At 48.4% G+C, this 16,062-nt stretch overlaps 1 protein-coding gene across 3 annotated transcripts in view; it reads left to right on the forward strand.

Moving 5' to 3' along the window:
- The window catches only part of SIM2 (SIM bHLH transcription factor 2), a 64,186-nt gene that overhangs the window by 17,144 nt on the left and 30,980 nt on the right, over window positions 1-16,062 (forward strand). For all 3 annotated transcript variants that reach the window (XM_052648952.1, XM_052648961.1, XM_052648942.1), the window contains exons 4-7: window positions 1,818-1,926; window positions 5,247-5,332; window positions 8,623-8,822; window positions 15,690-15,796. In XM_052648952.1, coding sequence (XP_052504912.1) covers window positions 1,818-1,926; window positions 5,247-5,332; window positions 8,623-8,822; window positions 15,690-15,796 — 502 coding nt within the window. The remainder of the gene's footprint in view (window positions 1-1,817; window positions 1,927-5,246; window positions 5,333-8,622; window positions 8,823-15,689; window positions 15,797-16,062) is intronic.

Below are 16,062 nucleotides of genomic sequence, written 5' to 3' on the forward strand. Positions count from 1 at the left end.
GAAAGTAGAACTGAGAAAACCGTTTTTTTAGGGACCAAGAATACTTAATGGGCCAGGAACCCAAGATTACTTATCGGACCAGAAACATAATTTGTTCTGAATAAACAGGCAACTCTTAAACATCTCAACACATTGGAGAAAGTGGGTGGGAAGAGTGGGATGAACCCCTTCACCTCTCTGTGGCCCCCTAGCCTGATGATGGCCTTGACCCTGGTTTGGAACGGTAGCTCCTCGGAGAACCTCTCCTTTAAACCACTTGCTGGGGCTGCACAAGGGGGCACTGTCGGGGCTCCCCTTTTTAAGAAGGTCTCTGCTCTGATTAAGAACAGCCACGAAGGGGTGGTTGGGACAAGCCTGCCTTTGCTCTCAGATGGTACCCTCTCCCCTGGGGGCAGGGCTGAGAAGGTTTCTCAGACCCACCTAAGGTTCTGTGCCACCCAAAGGCAGTTCCTCACCTCTCCACGTCTTCCCTCACTGGGCTGTGGGGCTCCCACTGGCTGTAGTAGAAGTACCACCACCGCCCCAGGGGCCCTGACCGATACCAGGCGCGTTGATTCGCTAACCTGGCCTGCACTGTCGATCTCTGAAAGAGAATCCACCACAACTGCTCGAAAGGCTGCACTGTTGGTGGTAGCTTTTGGAACATTCTACACTACGGCCCATCTTCCGATGGGAGAGCGGGCCCAGGTCCTGAGGATCTCTGTCATCCCCTATCGTGACACTTGTGTTTGGGAGAACAATCCAGAAGTTCTCAAGGTTAGGATCTGTGAGTCATCTCCAGGGACCTCTGTGGAGAGACGGTGACTGTGGTACTTTCCTAGGGAGGCCCATGCCTAAATGCAAAAAGCCGAGTCTGGTCCAGCAGGGACATGGCCTCCAGGCCTGCGTGGGCTCCTCTGTGGGGTGTGTCTGGAAGTGGGTGGTGTGTGAATATCAGGGGAGCAGCCCTCAGGTCACGTGGCTCACTGGAGTGGTCCACCTGCTCCCAGCGGTCACTCAGCCAGCCAGCCACACTCACAAGTGGGAGCTATGGGGTTAACACAGTGACCCTGGACCAGACGCGTTTCTGACCATGTAAAAGAGGCCTGGCAGTGGTCCCAGGGGAAGGACCTTGTTGGGGAGAGTCGTCCTTAATCAAAGGGAGCCCCCAAGTTTCCCCTCTCAGCCCCTGAGAGCAGGAGCTGTCTGCTCTGGACGTCTCCTGGCCACCCATTCCCGAGGGCAGCAGGTCAAGGATGGGCCTGGCTCCAGTCTGATTTTTCTCTTTCTATTTTCAAGACTTATTTATTTATTTTGTTTCTGGCCGTGCTGGGACTCATTGCTGGGTGCAGGCTTCTTGCTGCAGTATCTTCTCTTGATGTGGAGAACAGTCTCTAGAGCACCCGCTCAGTAGTCGTGGGCTTAGTTGCTCTGAGGCATGTGGGATCTTCCCAGACCAGGGATCAAACCTGTGTCCCCTGTGTTGGCAAACAGTTTCTTAACCTCTGGATCACCAGGGAAGCCCCTTCAGTCTAATTTAAGGCACCTCCCGTGTGAAGGATGCTGCCCAGGCTGGGAGGGTCCCCTGATCCATGGCGCACCTTTTCCATCCTTCATTCCACTTCCTCCTGCTCAGGACTATCCTGGCCCTGTTGGGAGAGCTGATTGAAAAAGGGCAAACGTTTCTGTTGGGGGGGGCGGGGGTTGTAAGCAGAGATCAAGGTCCTGCTTCTCCCTGGAGGATGCACACCTGTGATACAACTTCACCTCCTCCCTCCCCACCTCCCCAAAGTCCTAGAGAAGATTCCTGACCCTTCCCCCATTCCTTTCCATGGCAGGTGGAGCTCACGGGCAACAGCATTTATGAGTATATCCATCCTTCGGACCATGATGAGATGACAGCTGTCCTGGCAGCCCACCAGCCTCTTCACCATCACTTGCTCCAAGGTATTTCCTTCAGACAGAAACCAGAATGAGTGCCAGATGATGCTCTTTGTCATGACCTAAGGGCTTTGTTTCCCACGCTGCCCATCCAGGGTCCCTCCAGCAAACATGCAGCGTCCACCGAGTAGGGGGTTGCTTTTATGCCTCTGTCCTTTAAAGCAGTACTGCTGATCTCCTTTCATGTGCCGGAGACTGTGAGAGGTGCAGAGCAGGAGACAGAGAAAAGTGGTCCAAACCTTGCCTCCTAAGGTGCTCCTGGTTTAGAATGCCAACAACCCAGGTCTAGATCTGGGCTTCTTAACCACAGGGTCCAAGGATAAAACCCGGGGAGACCATGAAATTGCATGAGATAATTACATCTATTCCCTATTTAGTTGAGATCTAGCATTTCCTTTGCTTGTAGACTGTAGACAGCAAGCTATCTTACTATCACTAGTACCTGTGGCTCTGACTACAACAGAAACACAGGTATTTTCACTTCATGTTATAGTTGTTGCAGGTATTTATACATATTGGTTATGCTCACCACTGCTTTGAAATTTCAGGAGTTGTGATTCTGTTGCAGGATCTTGTTATTTTATGTGTTAATAAAGTAGCACATTTATAGCCCACTGTGATAAGCACCTTAGAATAGATGTGGCATGGCTGTTCCGTGGACAATGTGGAACCAGTCTTCACACAAAAGACTCCTTAATTTACAACTGCTACACATGCTAGGAAGACACAAAAAGACTTAATCCAAGGGCCCTGGCCTTGTAATTCTTTCCCATGGTCCAATGAGACCAGCCAGTATGCTGACCAATATGTCACTTGTCTGCTTTGGGCTATGGAATTCCAACTCAGCCAAAATTCCGCAGTGAGATAAAATACCAAAGAAGAAGTGTCACATGTGATGAGAATGAGGTAGCCAGCCACAGTGGGGAAAAAATGGATTCCATTCTTATTGCTTCCTCCTGGGATGGATCCGTCTAAGGCTAGGAGGAGAGAACACAGACTAGCACTCTCAGTTTTAAAACCGCGTGCAGATCCAGCTCTGTGGCCCTCCTGTTTTAGCCCCAGAAATAGTCACCATGAGTCTACCAAGGATGGACACTGGTAAGCTGGTTTCTGAGATGAGATGGAGCCTTGATTGTAGCTGTGACCTCTGGTGCTTAAGTCCTTGGAAATGGTCTGGCTGCATAAATGAACAGGAATACGACTCTAAAGAAGTAATGTCTAACAAAATGAGAGCTAGAAGAGCACGTTGCTGCTGAATCTAGTGCTTTCACTGTGCAGTTGTTTAAAGTTGGACAATGACCGCTGGGATCTTAAGAGAATCCCTCAGAATGTTATGTTGTGTTTGTGTGTTTGTTTTAATTGAAGTATAGCTGGCTCACAGTGTTGTGTTAGTTTCAGGTGACAGCAAAGTGATATGGTTTTATATATATTGTCAGATTCTTTTTCACTACAGGCTTTTACAAGATACTGGATGTGTTGTTTTAAAAATTACAGTGAGTTGATTGCAGGGGAGTGGGCTTTCTGCCATTAGCTCTGGTTTCATTTTACCTTCCATGCTTTTAAAAAGTGTTTGAACAAAGACAGCAAATGAGAGTTGGGATTATGGCGAGACACATCCAGTTTCCCCGTGGGGTTCACATCTGAGGTGAGCCAACAACACAGTAGGAATGGTTCTGGGAGAGGTGGGGTCTGTGTGGGACTCATTTCCACAGCCAGCCGAGTGTTCAGGCTTTGAGGTTCACAAGCGGTTAGTTTTCTCCCCGATTTCTCATCTTCGGAGTTATTTTTTTGCATCTGAACTGGCCTCATTGTTTTATGGTAATTGTGTGAGACGTGGGGCTCTTTCCAAAACTGTGTAATTCCTGGGGGTGATGGTTTTTATACCTGTGCGTGGAAATGTGACAGACTGGCCGCCATGTTAAAGGGAAGCTCCCCGGCCCCAGCCTGGGCGGGGGAATTATGGGTAAACGTGAAAGCCCCGCCCACTGGGGGAGTCGGGGCCTCTGAGGCGACTGGGAGGGGCACAAGGCATTCCATTCCTTGTGGTAACCTTTCTTTAAAAATTAATTTATTAACCACCACCAAATGGCTGTTTATTTAGAGTGGAATGATCTCGCTCTCACCTGAGGCGAGGACGCTGTACCGTCCGTGCCCAGAGAGCTGATGTCCGCTCAGTTAGGCGGAGGGTGTTTTCTCAGGTTGTTTAGTCACCTCAGTCGTCTCCGACTGTTTGCGACCCCATGGACTGTAGCCCGCCAGACTCCTCCATCCATGGGATTTCCCTGGCAAGAATCCTGGAGTGGGTAGCCATTTCCTTCTCCAGGAGATCTTCCCAACGCAGGGATCAAACCCACGTCTCCTGTGTTGGCAGATAGATTCTTTGCCACTGAGCCACATGGAAAGGCCGTTTTCTTGGGGGATGTCTGCATTTGCAATAGTGAGGTGGAGATTTGTGTGTGAGAGCTTGGAAGGGAATGAAGGAAAGGCTTGGCCAGCGAGAGAAGGAGTGGGTGGGGAGCGGGATCCACCCAGTGCTGTAACTCAGGGTGAACGCTTTGATCAGGCCCCGTGGGTCCACTGGGCCCTGTGCCCAGTCCCATGTGGCTGGGTAGTCCTGGTGCCCATGGCCATGGGCACACTGGTGGGAGGCACCCTGGGGCTGGCTCCCTCTGCCAGAGAAAGGCCTGCACTTCTGAGTCCTGAGTTAGATGGGGGAAGTCAGGTGCTTCTAAGCTACCAGGCAGGCACAGCACCTGCCGGGGGGCTGGCCAAGGCAATTCTCCAGGTGCCAGGCCTCTACATAGCTGCCACAGGGGACCACGGGCAGGTTGAGCTGGGCAGGGTCCCTACACAGAGATTCTCACCTTGGCCCCAGGCTGGTGTTTCCCAGGTTCTTGGTATGGCCATGTTTCCGGAGCACATGGAAGCCACACGGGGCCAGGCTAGTCTCTTCAACCCACTGGAGGCCTGAAAGTGAAAGTGTTAGTCTCTCAGTCATGTCCGAATGTTTGCGACCCCATGGACTGTGTAACCTGGCAGGCTCTTCTGTCCATGGAATTCTCCAGGCAGGATCCCTTCTCCAAGGGATCCTCCCAACCCGGGGATCAAACCTGGTTCTCCCGCATTGCAGGTGGATTCTTTACCTTCTGAGCCACCACCCAGGGCCAGGTCACCAGCAAAAATGCTCTGGCTGGGGGTCTGGGCAGCCCTGAGCCGAGGACTCTAGCTGCAGGATCCGGCCCTGAGGGTTTACTGAGAGCCTGGAGATGAAGTCAGGGAAAGCATTGTGGGACAGTTTGCCAATCTAACCTCCTGCCTGCTTTCAGAGTATGAGATCGAGAGGTCATTCTTTCTTCGAATGAAGTGTGTCTTGGCGAAAAGAAACGCTGGCTTGACATGCAGTGGATACAAGGTACCCAGCCCTGGGGCTCACAGGTGGAGAGGGGTCGGTGGCGGGTCTTCGCTGTGCTCTGTGTTTGCCTCACATTCAGGAATATCTGCAGACGGGAAGGTGGGGGGACCCAAGCGTTCTTTCTGTACCACCCAATGTAGAACTTTCTAGGGACACCACTCATAGCAAAAGCTGGTGTTTTACAAGGATGTCCCAGACAGGCTGGATTGCGTTGTCTGAGACCAGGAATACATGGGGCTAAGGGTGATATTTGACTTTGGCACCTGCAGGTTCTACTCTGCACACAGGGCAGTCCCTCTAGAGTAGCCACACCTAGACTTGTCCTGCCGCAGAGAAAAGGATCCTAAGCCCGTCACTCTGGACCGAAAGGTGGACAGGAGCCTTTTTCTTTTTTCAGGCTTTTCACTTTGTATTGAGGTGTCGTCAGTTAACAATATTAAGATAGTTTCAGGTGAACCAGCAAAGTGACTCAGCCATTTATATACATGTATCCCTTCTCCCCTAGATTCCCCTCCCATCTAGGCTGCCACATGACATTGAGCAGAATTCTCTGTGTTGTACAGTAGGACCTTATTGATTATCCATTTTAAATATGGCAGTGTGTACATGTCATCCCAAACTCCCTAACTGTCCCTTCAGAAAGGAGCCTTTTTGCAGGAGAATTTGTATAAAAGGAGGGAGGGGTGAAGTGAAAAGAGAGGGGATGGTTTTGTGCCTTTGTCCTCTCTCTCTGGAATACCCTTCTCCCCTCCTCTCCATCCCAGGGTCTGCCTTTCCCCAGCCTCTCCTCAGCCCCCTCCTTTGAGCCTCACTCCTAGCTCCTCCCTTTGACCTTCACCTCATGCTTATTTCATAATCTGGGAAGTGAGTTTCATATCTGCTATTCCAGAACCCCAGCCTCAGAGATGGGAGCCTCCAGCACTGCCCTACACACAGTAGCTATTCTTCTGGAGACTTGGGTCCTGAGTTGTTTCTGACTCTTATTACCCATCCGACTGGCTCATCTTAAGTAAAACCCATCACCCACCTTGTCCTCAATTTCCTCATCAGTAAAATGGGAGAATAGGTTTCATGGGTAAGGTTTGTTCCAGCTCCAAAGATTGAGTGCATTTGGGAATACTGGAGGAAAGTTTTTGAAAAGAGAATATTTTAGCTGCTCATCAGTACTGTTAGGATGATCTTGAGCCTTTCAAGATTTTACTGACTGTAACTTATGTAAATGCTTCCAATATTGAGGTTTAAAGCTGTGCATGTTTCTGTTTGACATCTGCAACTCTATAAACACTTTCTTGTATACTCTTCTTGGCTAGAACGGTTGTTAATAGAAAGGTTTCTATATATATATAGCCACTCTGAATTTTTGCTTATTGTTGTTGTGCAGTCGCTCAGTCATGTCTGACTCTCTGTGACCCCATGGACTACAGCACGCCAGGCTTCCCTGTCCTTCATTATCTCCCAGAGTTTGCTTAAACTCACGTCCATTGAGTTGGTGATGCCATCCGACCGTCTTCCTCTGTCGCACCCTTCTCCTCCTGCCCTCTATCTTTCCCAGCATCAGGGTCTTTTCCAGTGAGTTGGCTCTTCGCATCAGGTGCCCAAAGTATTGGAACTTCAGCTTCAGTATCAGTCCTTCCAATGAATATTTGGTGTTGATTTCCTTTAGGACTGACTGGTTTGATTTTGCTGTCCAAGGGACTCTCAAGAGTCTTCTCCAGCACCACAGTTCTAAAGCAGCAATTCTTTGGCATGCAACCTTCTTTATGATCCAACTCTCACATCCCTACATGACTACTGGAAAAACTATAGCTTTGACTGTATGGACCTTTGTCAGCAAAGTGGTGTCTCTGGTTTTTAATATGCTGTCTAGGTTTATCATAGCTTTTCTTCCAAGAAACAACCATCTTTTTTTGCTTACTACCAGTAGATAAAATCTTAAATTATAAATAAAGTAAATAGGGACTTCCTTGATGGTCCAGTAGTTAAGAATCCATCTTCCAGTACAGGGGATGCAGGTTTGATTCCTGGTCAGGAAACTAAGATCTCACATGCTGTGGGGCAACTAAACCAACATGCCACAACTAAGACCCAACACAGCCAAATAAATAAATATTTCCAAAAAATAAATGAGGTAAAATTTAAAATGAGGACTTTTTACCCTGAAAGAATTCTTCATTTACTTGAGTGATACAGTTTGTCAAATGATATCACTGTCAAGTTAACAGTTGTCAAGTTCATCCTCATCAGGGGGTGATAAGCATAAGAATCATTACTGAAGTAAACATTATGGAACAAAAGGTTCAGTTATCACTAAGTCATGTCCAACTCTTTGCAACCCCATGGACTACAGCACACCAGGCTTCCCTCTCCATCACCAGCTCCCAGAGCTTGCTCAGACTCATGTCCATCAAGTCAGTGATGCCATCCAACCATCTCATTGTCTGTCATCTCCTTCTCCTCCCACCTTCAATCTTTCCCAGAATCAGGACCTTTTCCAATGAGTCAGTTCTCATCAGGTGGTCAAAGTATTGGAACTTCAGCTTCAGCATCAATCCTTCCAATAATATTCAGGACTGGTTTCCTTTAGGATGGACTAGTTGGATCTCCTTGCAGTCCAAGAGACTCCCAAGAGTCTTCTCCAATACCACAGTTCAAAAGCATCAGTTCTTCGGCGCTCAACTTTCTTTATAGTCCAGCTCTCACATCCATACATAACTACTGGAGAAACCATAGCTTCCCAAAATGTCTTTGTGTGCCATCTAATTGCAACTTGGCCCTGAGTTGAAATGAAAGTGCTAGACACTCAGTCATGTCTGACTCTGCAACTCCATGGACTGTAATCTGCCAGGCTCCTCTGTTCATGAACTTCTCCAGGTGAGAATACTGGAGTGAGTTGCCATTTCCTTTTACAGGAGATCTTCCTGACCCAGGGATCAAACCCGGGTCTTCTGCATTGCAGGTGGATTCTTTACCATCTGAGCCATGAGGGAAACCTGTTAATTTGCCTAAATCCATTTTGCAGTGCGTTAGAGTCCCCTCTTGTGGAGTTACCTAAGCATAGTCAATTGCATAAGACAGCCCTTATATTTAATTATTATCTCTTAGGAGATATTACCTCCTAAGAAAGAAGCAGAGTTCATTCCTTCCACGCAGTGAATTGGGCATCTGTCAGCATGTTGGCCGCGGAGCTCAGTAGAGGGTGGGCTTGGGGATATTCCAGCTCGTTCCAGAAAGCAAGCAGGCCCAGAGTCAGGAAGAGTGGGTATGAGGCTGACCCTGCCTCTCTTTCCCAGGTCATCCATTGCAGCGGCTACTTGAAGATCAGGCAGTATATGCTGGACATGTCCCTGTACGACTCGTGCTACCAGATCGTGGGGCTGGTGGCTGTGGGCCAGTCGCTGCCGCCCAGCGCCATCACTGAGATCAAGCTGCACAGCAACATGTTCATGTTCAGGGCCAGCCTCGACCTGAAGCTGATATTCTTGGATTCCAGGTGAGTCTGGCACCTGCTGTAGCAGAGTTCCGGAAGATTCTGATGGTGGAAACCAGACCCTGGAAGCTACACTATTAAACCAAAATGTAACAAGCAGTAAGCCGTACTAAGAATGCGAATTAGAAAGAGATTTAGTGGAATGAAGTCAAGAATTGAAAGAATTAGTATCCACCTTAATATTCAGGAGTGACTGGCTTCTCCAGCTTATAGGTACTTGTTTTATTTGTTTATATGTTCATTATCTCACTGGAGTTTGAACTGGAAGTACATATTGTAGGCAACAGCCTTTTTTGCAGGCCCATGATGTCAGGATTCTGCCTCATATCTCCGTCAAGTTGGTAGGATGTTAAAACAAACAGAAAGTTTCCATTCTGAGTGGTGTGTGTTGCGGGAGGCCTTCCAGCTCCAGCTGGCGGGAAGCCAGGCTCTGACGGTCACCACAGGACGGGGCAGCAGGCAGAGAGGTGGCCTTCACCGGGGGAGAGCTGTGGGCTCAGCCCCACAGGCAGCTTTCGGGCCTGGGCTGGGAGGCCGCCTTCAGTGGATGGGGAGGGGCGCTGCAGCCCCCAGACTGTTTGCCACTGGGCAGAGCCCTGCAATTTGAGAATCTCTTCTCAGAGAGAGGAGGGAAGGCAGACGGGGGAGAGGCACTGACCTGTTGTTTTGCTTGGCCTGGGGGAGCCCGCTGGCAGGGGGAGGCCTGAGGGAGCCACTCCCTGGGCTTGCGTTTTCTTCATTCACTCGGCTGCCCACATGGCTGTTAGGAAAGATGAAACTAGACGGTAGATGGAAGGTGTTTGTAAAAGGAAAAAACCTGATACACCTGCAAGGTAAGTCATCTTTCTTCCTGGCCTTTTAGATACCTCAGCTGTACAGACAGGAACAAGTGGTCAGAGACCCCTCTCCTGACTTTTGGTGTGTGTAGCTGAGCTTTCTTGGAGAAAAATTTATATATATCACTAGTGTGTGTCTGTGTATGTATGTATGTGTGTATATATATATATATAAAATATATATATATATATATAATATATATATATATATGCGCACATATGGTAATAGAGGTGAAGAACCCCCCTGCCAATGCAGGAGACATAAGAGATGTGGGTTCGATCCCTGGGTCAAGAAGATCCCCTGGAGGAGGGCATGGCAACCCACTCCAGTATTCTTATCTGGAGAATCCCATGGACAGAGGAGCCTGGCAGGTGACAGTCCATAGGGTTGCAGAGTCAGACCCAACTGAAGTGACTTAGCAAACAGGCGTGCACATATATGTATGTGTATATAAATACACATATGTATAGCAGATTTTTCCTGTATGTCTTGAAGCTAGGATTTATTGATTTTTTCCCCACTTCTTTTTTTTAAAGATTTGTTAAAATTTACAGTAGTTGTAGTGCACAGGCTTAGTAGCCCTGAGACATGTGGGATCTTCCCAAACCAGGGATCGAACCCATGTCCCCTGCATTGGCAGGCAGATTCTTAACCATTGGACCACCAGGGAAGTCTTTTTTCCACTTTTAAAACACTACAGTAAAATATACATAACATAAACTTGATAATTTTACCCATTCATGGAATGAAAGTAAACTTACTTGGTTAAGGATGGGAGATGAAAACATTAATTAGTTTAGTTCATTGTAAATGCATCTCAGAACCATTCGGAGGTAGAGACATGGCAAGGCATGGCCTTGCAAAGTCGTCATCATGCTCCCAGAAACTCTAAGCCAAAGAGGAAACATAACTCCTTGGGGGAAGGATGCCGGCCCCGACGCTGCCCAGGGATGTTTTCCTGCAGTAAAGATGGGAGCACCTGCAGGGGAGGAGCCAGGCATGGGGTAGACAGCACGGCCCACAGTGACAGAGCAGCTCTCTCCAGACTTAGGAACCACTTCTAAAAGGGACTTCCTTCTCTGACGGTCCGGTGATTAAGATTCCATGCTCCCAATGCAGGGGGCATGGATTCGATTCCTGGTTAGAGAACTAATATCTCCGCATGCTGCAAAACATAGCCAAAGAGACCAAAAAAAAGTGGACTGCAAGAAAATCCACTGGCCGTGTTTATTATTTTAGAAATTTGGGAGAATACGACGGGTTTCTCCTTTGTTTTGTCTCCCACTTTTTCTTCAGCCTCTGAAGCTCAGTGAAGTCTCTAGAAGAGGAAAGAGGGGTGTTTCCCCAGAGGAGAGAGTTCGGGTCTTCTTGAGCTGTTCTATCCACACAGCTCTGACACAGAAGAGACAAAGGGAAGGCTTTATGGAAGAGGGTGTACGACCTTAGCTCAGAGGCCAGCTTCCTCCTGAAGGGACCTCAGATGCGAGTTTTCCTCTGCTTCGGGGTGTGAGGTCCAGGCCCCTGAGTGGGTTGAAAGCAAGGTGGTCATGCTGAGGAAGACTTCCTGTCTCTGCAGGAGCCCAGGAAGCTCTTCTTGCCAAGTACAAGGAAGCTTCTAGCAAAGCCTTGAGGTGCTTCTGAACCCCAGCCACCCAAGAGGTCCTTAAGATGGTCTGAAATTTGCTGGGAAATTCTTCACACTCTGGCCGTCAGGCAGTTGTAGCAGTTGAAAGGCCACTGGGCCGGGGGACAGAGGAGCTGGCCCAGTGCTGGGTGGGCAGCAGAATGGCCTGGTGGAGTGACGTCAGTTCCTACATCCAAACCCCAGAAGCCACAGAGAGAGGTTGGCCTGAAGCCCAGCAGCTCCAAAGTCACAAGGGCCAGGGTGGTGGGCCTGGTGGAGGGGGCCCAGCCGGCCCCTACACACCCACCCAGCATAATCCCAGACAAAACTGAACTCGACATAACCTGAAATTCGGTTCATAGGGGTTTTGTGGTATTTCACTTTGAAACTGTAGCTGGTGCTTTTGCTAAGGGTGGGTGAACCCGACGATGTTTGGGTTTGGCAAATCCCTCTGACAGGTCTTCAGACACTAGAGGGTTGGAAAAAACCAAGAAGGCATGCTGCCAAAGCCTTCCCTTCCCTTTAATTTTTAAAGCCAGTGTGTACTTTGATGAGAAACTTAATACATGTGTTTCTGATTCATTTACACATTCGGGGCCGTTGTACTGAAACTTTACGTCTAATGGGTCTGGGAAGCCTCTTTCATCCCCACACGGTAGAGATGCTTGGTTTTCTTCTTGGGTGGGGGAGAGCCAGACGTCTCAATTTTCCTGCCACACAGAGGCAGACTCCGGTGGGGCCTGAGGTTCTAGGTGGCCCTCGGACAGGTCCCCCGGGCCCTGAGAGGCTCTGGCCTGTGCAAATTCCCTTTCTACCCACCTCGAGCCCCATCTCCTTCCTGCCCTGGAGGAACACCATGGAAATGTGTACACCAAATAGTGAATGATTCCAGGGAAATATGAGGCTCACAGAGATTTACGACCCGAAGCCCATGCAGAGCTCAACAGAAAAGGAGCGGGTTAGGGAATGAAAGTGAGGTCAAATTTCCCCATTTAACTTACAGCTAGCGTTTCAGATCTGGGCGAGCAGGGCCCCCAGTCCATGCCACCCTCAGTCCCCACTTACTTCTCACCGTGGCCTCACCGCCCTTGGAATCTCCTCTCATCCCCTTCTTTCATCTGTTCTTGAATATATGTCACCAAGATGTTGGGGCCACCTCCTCTAGGGACGTGGTTCCCAACACAGTTGCCCAAGGCCTGGGAGTCAGTATCACGGCCACATGCAGTTCTTACCTGTGGGTGGAGTGATCCGTGTGCTAGTGATGTTGCCATCGTGGGTGCTGGGAACTACTCTTCTTCAAAGAGCTGAAGTCAGAATCGGTATGCCTGAGGCTTGATGAAAATAAGAACGAGGCAGGAGCGTATAAGCACCAGGAGAGTGTTTCCACGTCCACAGTGAGCTTAAGGCTTGCTTTCAGTCACAACAGTTTGGGATATTGTTTTACTATTTCTGGGGGCTCTAAGACAGTCCTCCATTGATAAAGAGGCTTCAGTGTCTCCATTATTCCCTATATTTCATCCATAGGAATCACCCCATCATAGCATCATCCCCCTGAGACCAGCTGTGCCAGTTAACAGGGTGCAGTGTGGACGGGAGGGTTACAGGTTTGCACATGCAATATGTGAGATGTGAAATCAACCCAAGTGTCCATCATTAGGTGAAAGGATAAACAAAATGTAGTGTCTACATAAAATAGAATGTTATGCAACCATAAAAAGGAATGACATTCTGATAGATGCTACGGCAGGAATGAACCGTGAAAGCATGTTAAGTGAAAGAGAAGCCAGAAGCAAAAGGTCAAATATTATATCCCTCTTCTTAGATGAAATTTCTAGAGTAGACAAATTCACAGAGATAGAAAGTAGAAGAGAAATTGCCAGGGACTTGGGGAGGGGAAGTGGGGAATCATTGTTTAATGGATACAGTTTCTGTTCTGGGTGATGAAAAGTGCTGGAAGTGCCAAGTAGTGGTGGTCATCGTGAATTGTACCCTTTAATATGGTTAAAAAGGTAAATTTTATGTTGTGCATATTTTAACTACAAGGATTTTTAAAAGATTCACAGTAATTTTTAAAAGGTTTTCCTTCCCAAAAGCCCCAGCGAGTGGACTCTTAGTCACCTTGGCAGCTTCTCCTGATATTAGTAACAAGTTCACTCTTCAAAAGAAAAATACATATATATTTATTTATTAATGTATTTATCCATTTGGCTGCACCACGTCTTAGTTGTGGCATGTGGGATCTAGTTCCCTGACCACAGATGGAACCCAGGCCCCCTGCATTGGGAGTGCAGAGTCTTTAGCCACTGGACTATGAGGGAAGTCCCAACAAGTTCACTGTTAAACGTCCTCTGATAAGCTTCACCTTGAAAAGGGATAGTCTTCAGTTCAGTTCAGTTCAGTCGCTCAGTCGTGTCTGACTCTTTGCGACCCCATGAACTGCAGCACGCCAGGGCTCCCTATCCATCACCAACTCCCGGAGTTCACTCAAACTCATGTCCATTGAGTCGGTAATGCCATCCAGCCATCTCATCCTCTGTCATCCCCTTCTCCTCCTGCCCTCAATCCCTCCCAGCATCAGAGTCTTTCCAGTGAGTCAACTCTTCGCATGAGGTGGCCAAAGTACTGGAGTTTCAGCTTTAGCATCATTCCTTCCAAAGAAATCCCAGGGCTGATCTCCTTCAGAATGGACTGGTTGGATCTCCTTGCAGTCCAAGGGACTCTCAAGAGTCTTCTCCAACACCACAGTTCAAAAGCATCAATTCTTTGGCACTCAGCTTTCTTCATAGTCCAACTCTCACATCCATACATGACTACAGGAAAAACCATAGCCTTGACTAGATGGACCTTTGTTGGCAGAGTAATGTCACTGCTTTTTAATATGCTGTCTAGGTTGGCTATAACTTTCCTTCCAAGGAGTAAGTGTCTTTTAATTTCATGGCTGCAGTCACCATCTGAAGTGATTTTGGAGCCCCCCAAAATAAGGTCTCCCACTGTTTCCACTGTTTCCCCATCTATGCCATGAAGTGATGGGACCGGATGCCATGATCTTAGTTTTCTGAATGTTGAGCTTTAAGCCAACTTTGTCACTCTCCTCTTTCACTTTCATCAAGAGGAGTTTTAGTTCCTCTTCACTTTCTGTCATAAGAGTGGTGTCATCTGCATATCTGAGGTTATTGATATTTCTTCCGGCAATCTTGATCCCAGCTTGTGCTTCTTCCAGCCCAGCGTTTCTCATGATGTACTCTGCATAGAAGCTAAATAAGCAGGGTGACAATATGCAGCCTTGACGTACTCCTTTTCCTATTTGGAATCAGTCTGTTGTTCCAAGTCCAGTTCTAACTGTTGCTTCCTGACCCGCATATAGGTTTCTCAAGAGGCAGGTTAGGTGGTCTGGTATTACCATCTCTTGAAGAATTTTCCACAGTTTATTGTGATCCACACAAGGCTTTGGCATAGTCAAGAAAGCAGAAATAGATGTTTTTCTGGAACTCTCTTGCTTTTTCCATGACCCTGCGGATGTTGGCAGTTTGATCTCTGGCTCCTCTGCCTTTTCTAAAACCAGCTTGAACATCTGGAAGTTCAAGGTTCACGAATTGCTGAAGCCTGGCTTGGAGAATTTTGAGCATTACTTTCCTAGCGTGTGAGATGAGTGCAATTGTGGGGTAGTTTGAGCATTCTTTGGCATTGCCTTTCTTTGGGGTTGGAATGAAAACTGACCTTTTCCAGTCCTGTGGCCACTGCTGAGTTTTGATACAGTTTTAAGTCATTTCAAATCTTTTTTTTTTTTTAGCACCTCCTGCAGTTGCTTGCTTAAGACTATTATTGAAACTCTTAAATATCCCACAGATTTCAGAAAATAACTCCTGTTATAGTTTTATTTATTTTTATTTTCGTCTGCTCTGGGTCTTTGCTGCTGCATGGGCTTTTGTCTCGTTGTGGCGAATGGGAGCTGGTCTTCATTGCAGTGCGCAGGCTTCGCACTGAGTGGGCTTCTCTTGGTGTGGAGCTTGGGCTCCAGGCATGCAGGCTTCAGTCGTTGCGGCTCTCAGACTCTAGTGCGCAGGCTCAACAGTTGGGGCGCACAGGCTTAGTTGCTCCAAGACATGTGGGATCTTCCCACATGGGACCAGGGATTGAACCCATGTCTCCTACCTTGGTAGGTAGATTCCTATCCACTGAGCCACCAGCGAAGCCCCCAAACCTTCTTCTAACTAATAGTTTCAGAAGGACATTCCTGCTCATGAAGGGTGTGGCGCCTGCAGCAGGCTGGGGTTCATAGACTTCCTTCTTGTAAAAAACTACTCCACCAAGCCGTTTCTCATCTGATTGGTTGGCAAAACCGACGTTAGTGTAAATGAAAGGCAATCTCAGGGCTGTATAACTTACCGGGAGCTGCCGTCCTCCCGTAGGGTGACGGAGCTGACCGGGTACGAGCCGCAGGACCTGATCGAGAAGACCCTGTACCATCACGTGCACGGCTGTGACGTCTTCCACCTCCGCTACGCGCACCACCTCCGTGAGTACCACGTCACCCTGCCCGGGAGCCCTGGCAGCGGGGAGGGGCGCCACAGAGTGGGGACGGCACCCGGGCAGCCAGGAGGGGGCGCCACAGAGTCCGGACGGTGCCCTGGTTTGCCGCAGTGACTCCCCATACGGTAGGCACGGATCTGAGGCCCTGGATTTCAGCACAGCCCCTTGTCAGTTCTCAAACATCTAAGGAAACCCTGGAAGGTGTGGGATGGTTGCTGGAGTCTAGATTATGGATGTGGAACCTCAATTGTT

This window comes from Budorcas taxicolor, chromosome 1 (assembly GCF_023091745.1).
Source record: "Budorcas taxicolor isolate Tak-1 chromosome 1, Takin1.1, whole genome shotgun sequence".
Taxonomy (NCBI): domain Eukaryota; kingdom Metazoa; phylum Chordata; class Mammalia; order Artiodactyla; family Bovidae; genus Budorcas; species Budorcas taxicolor.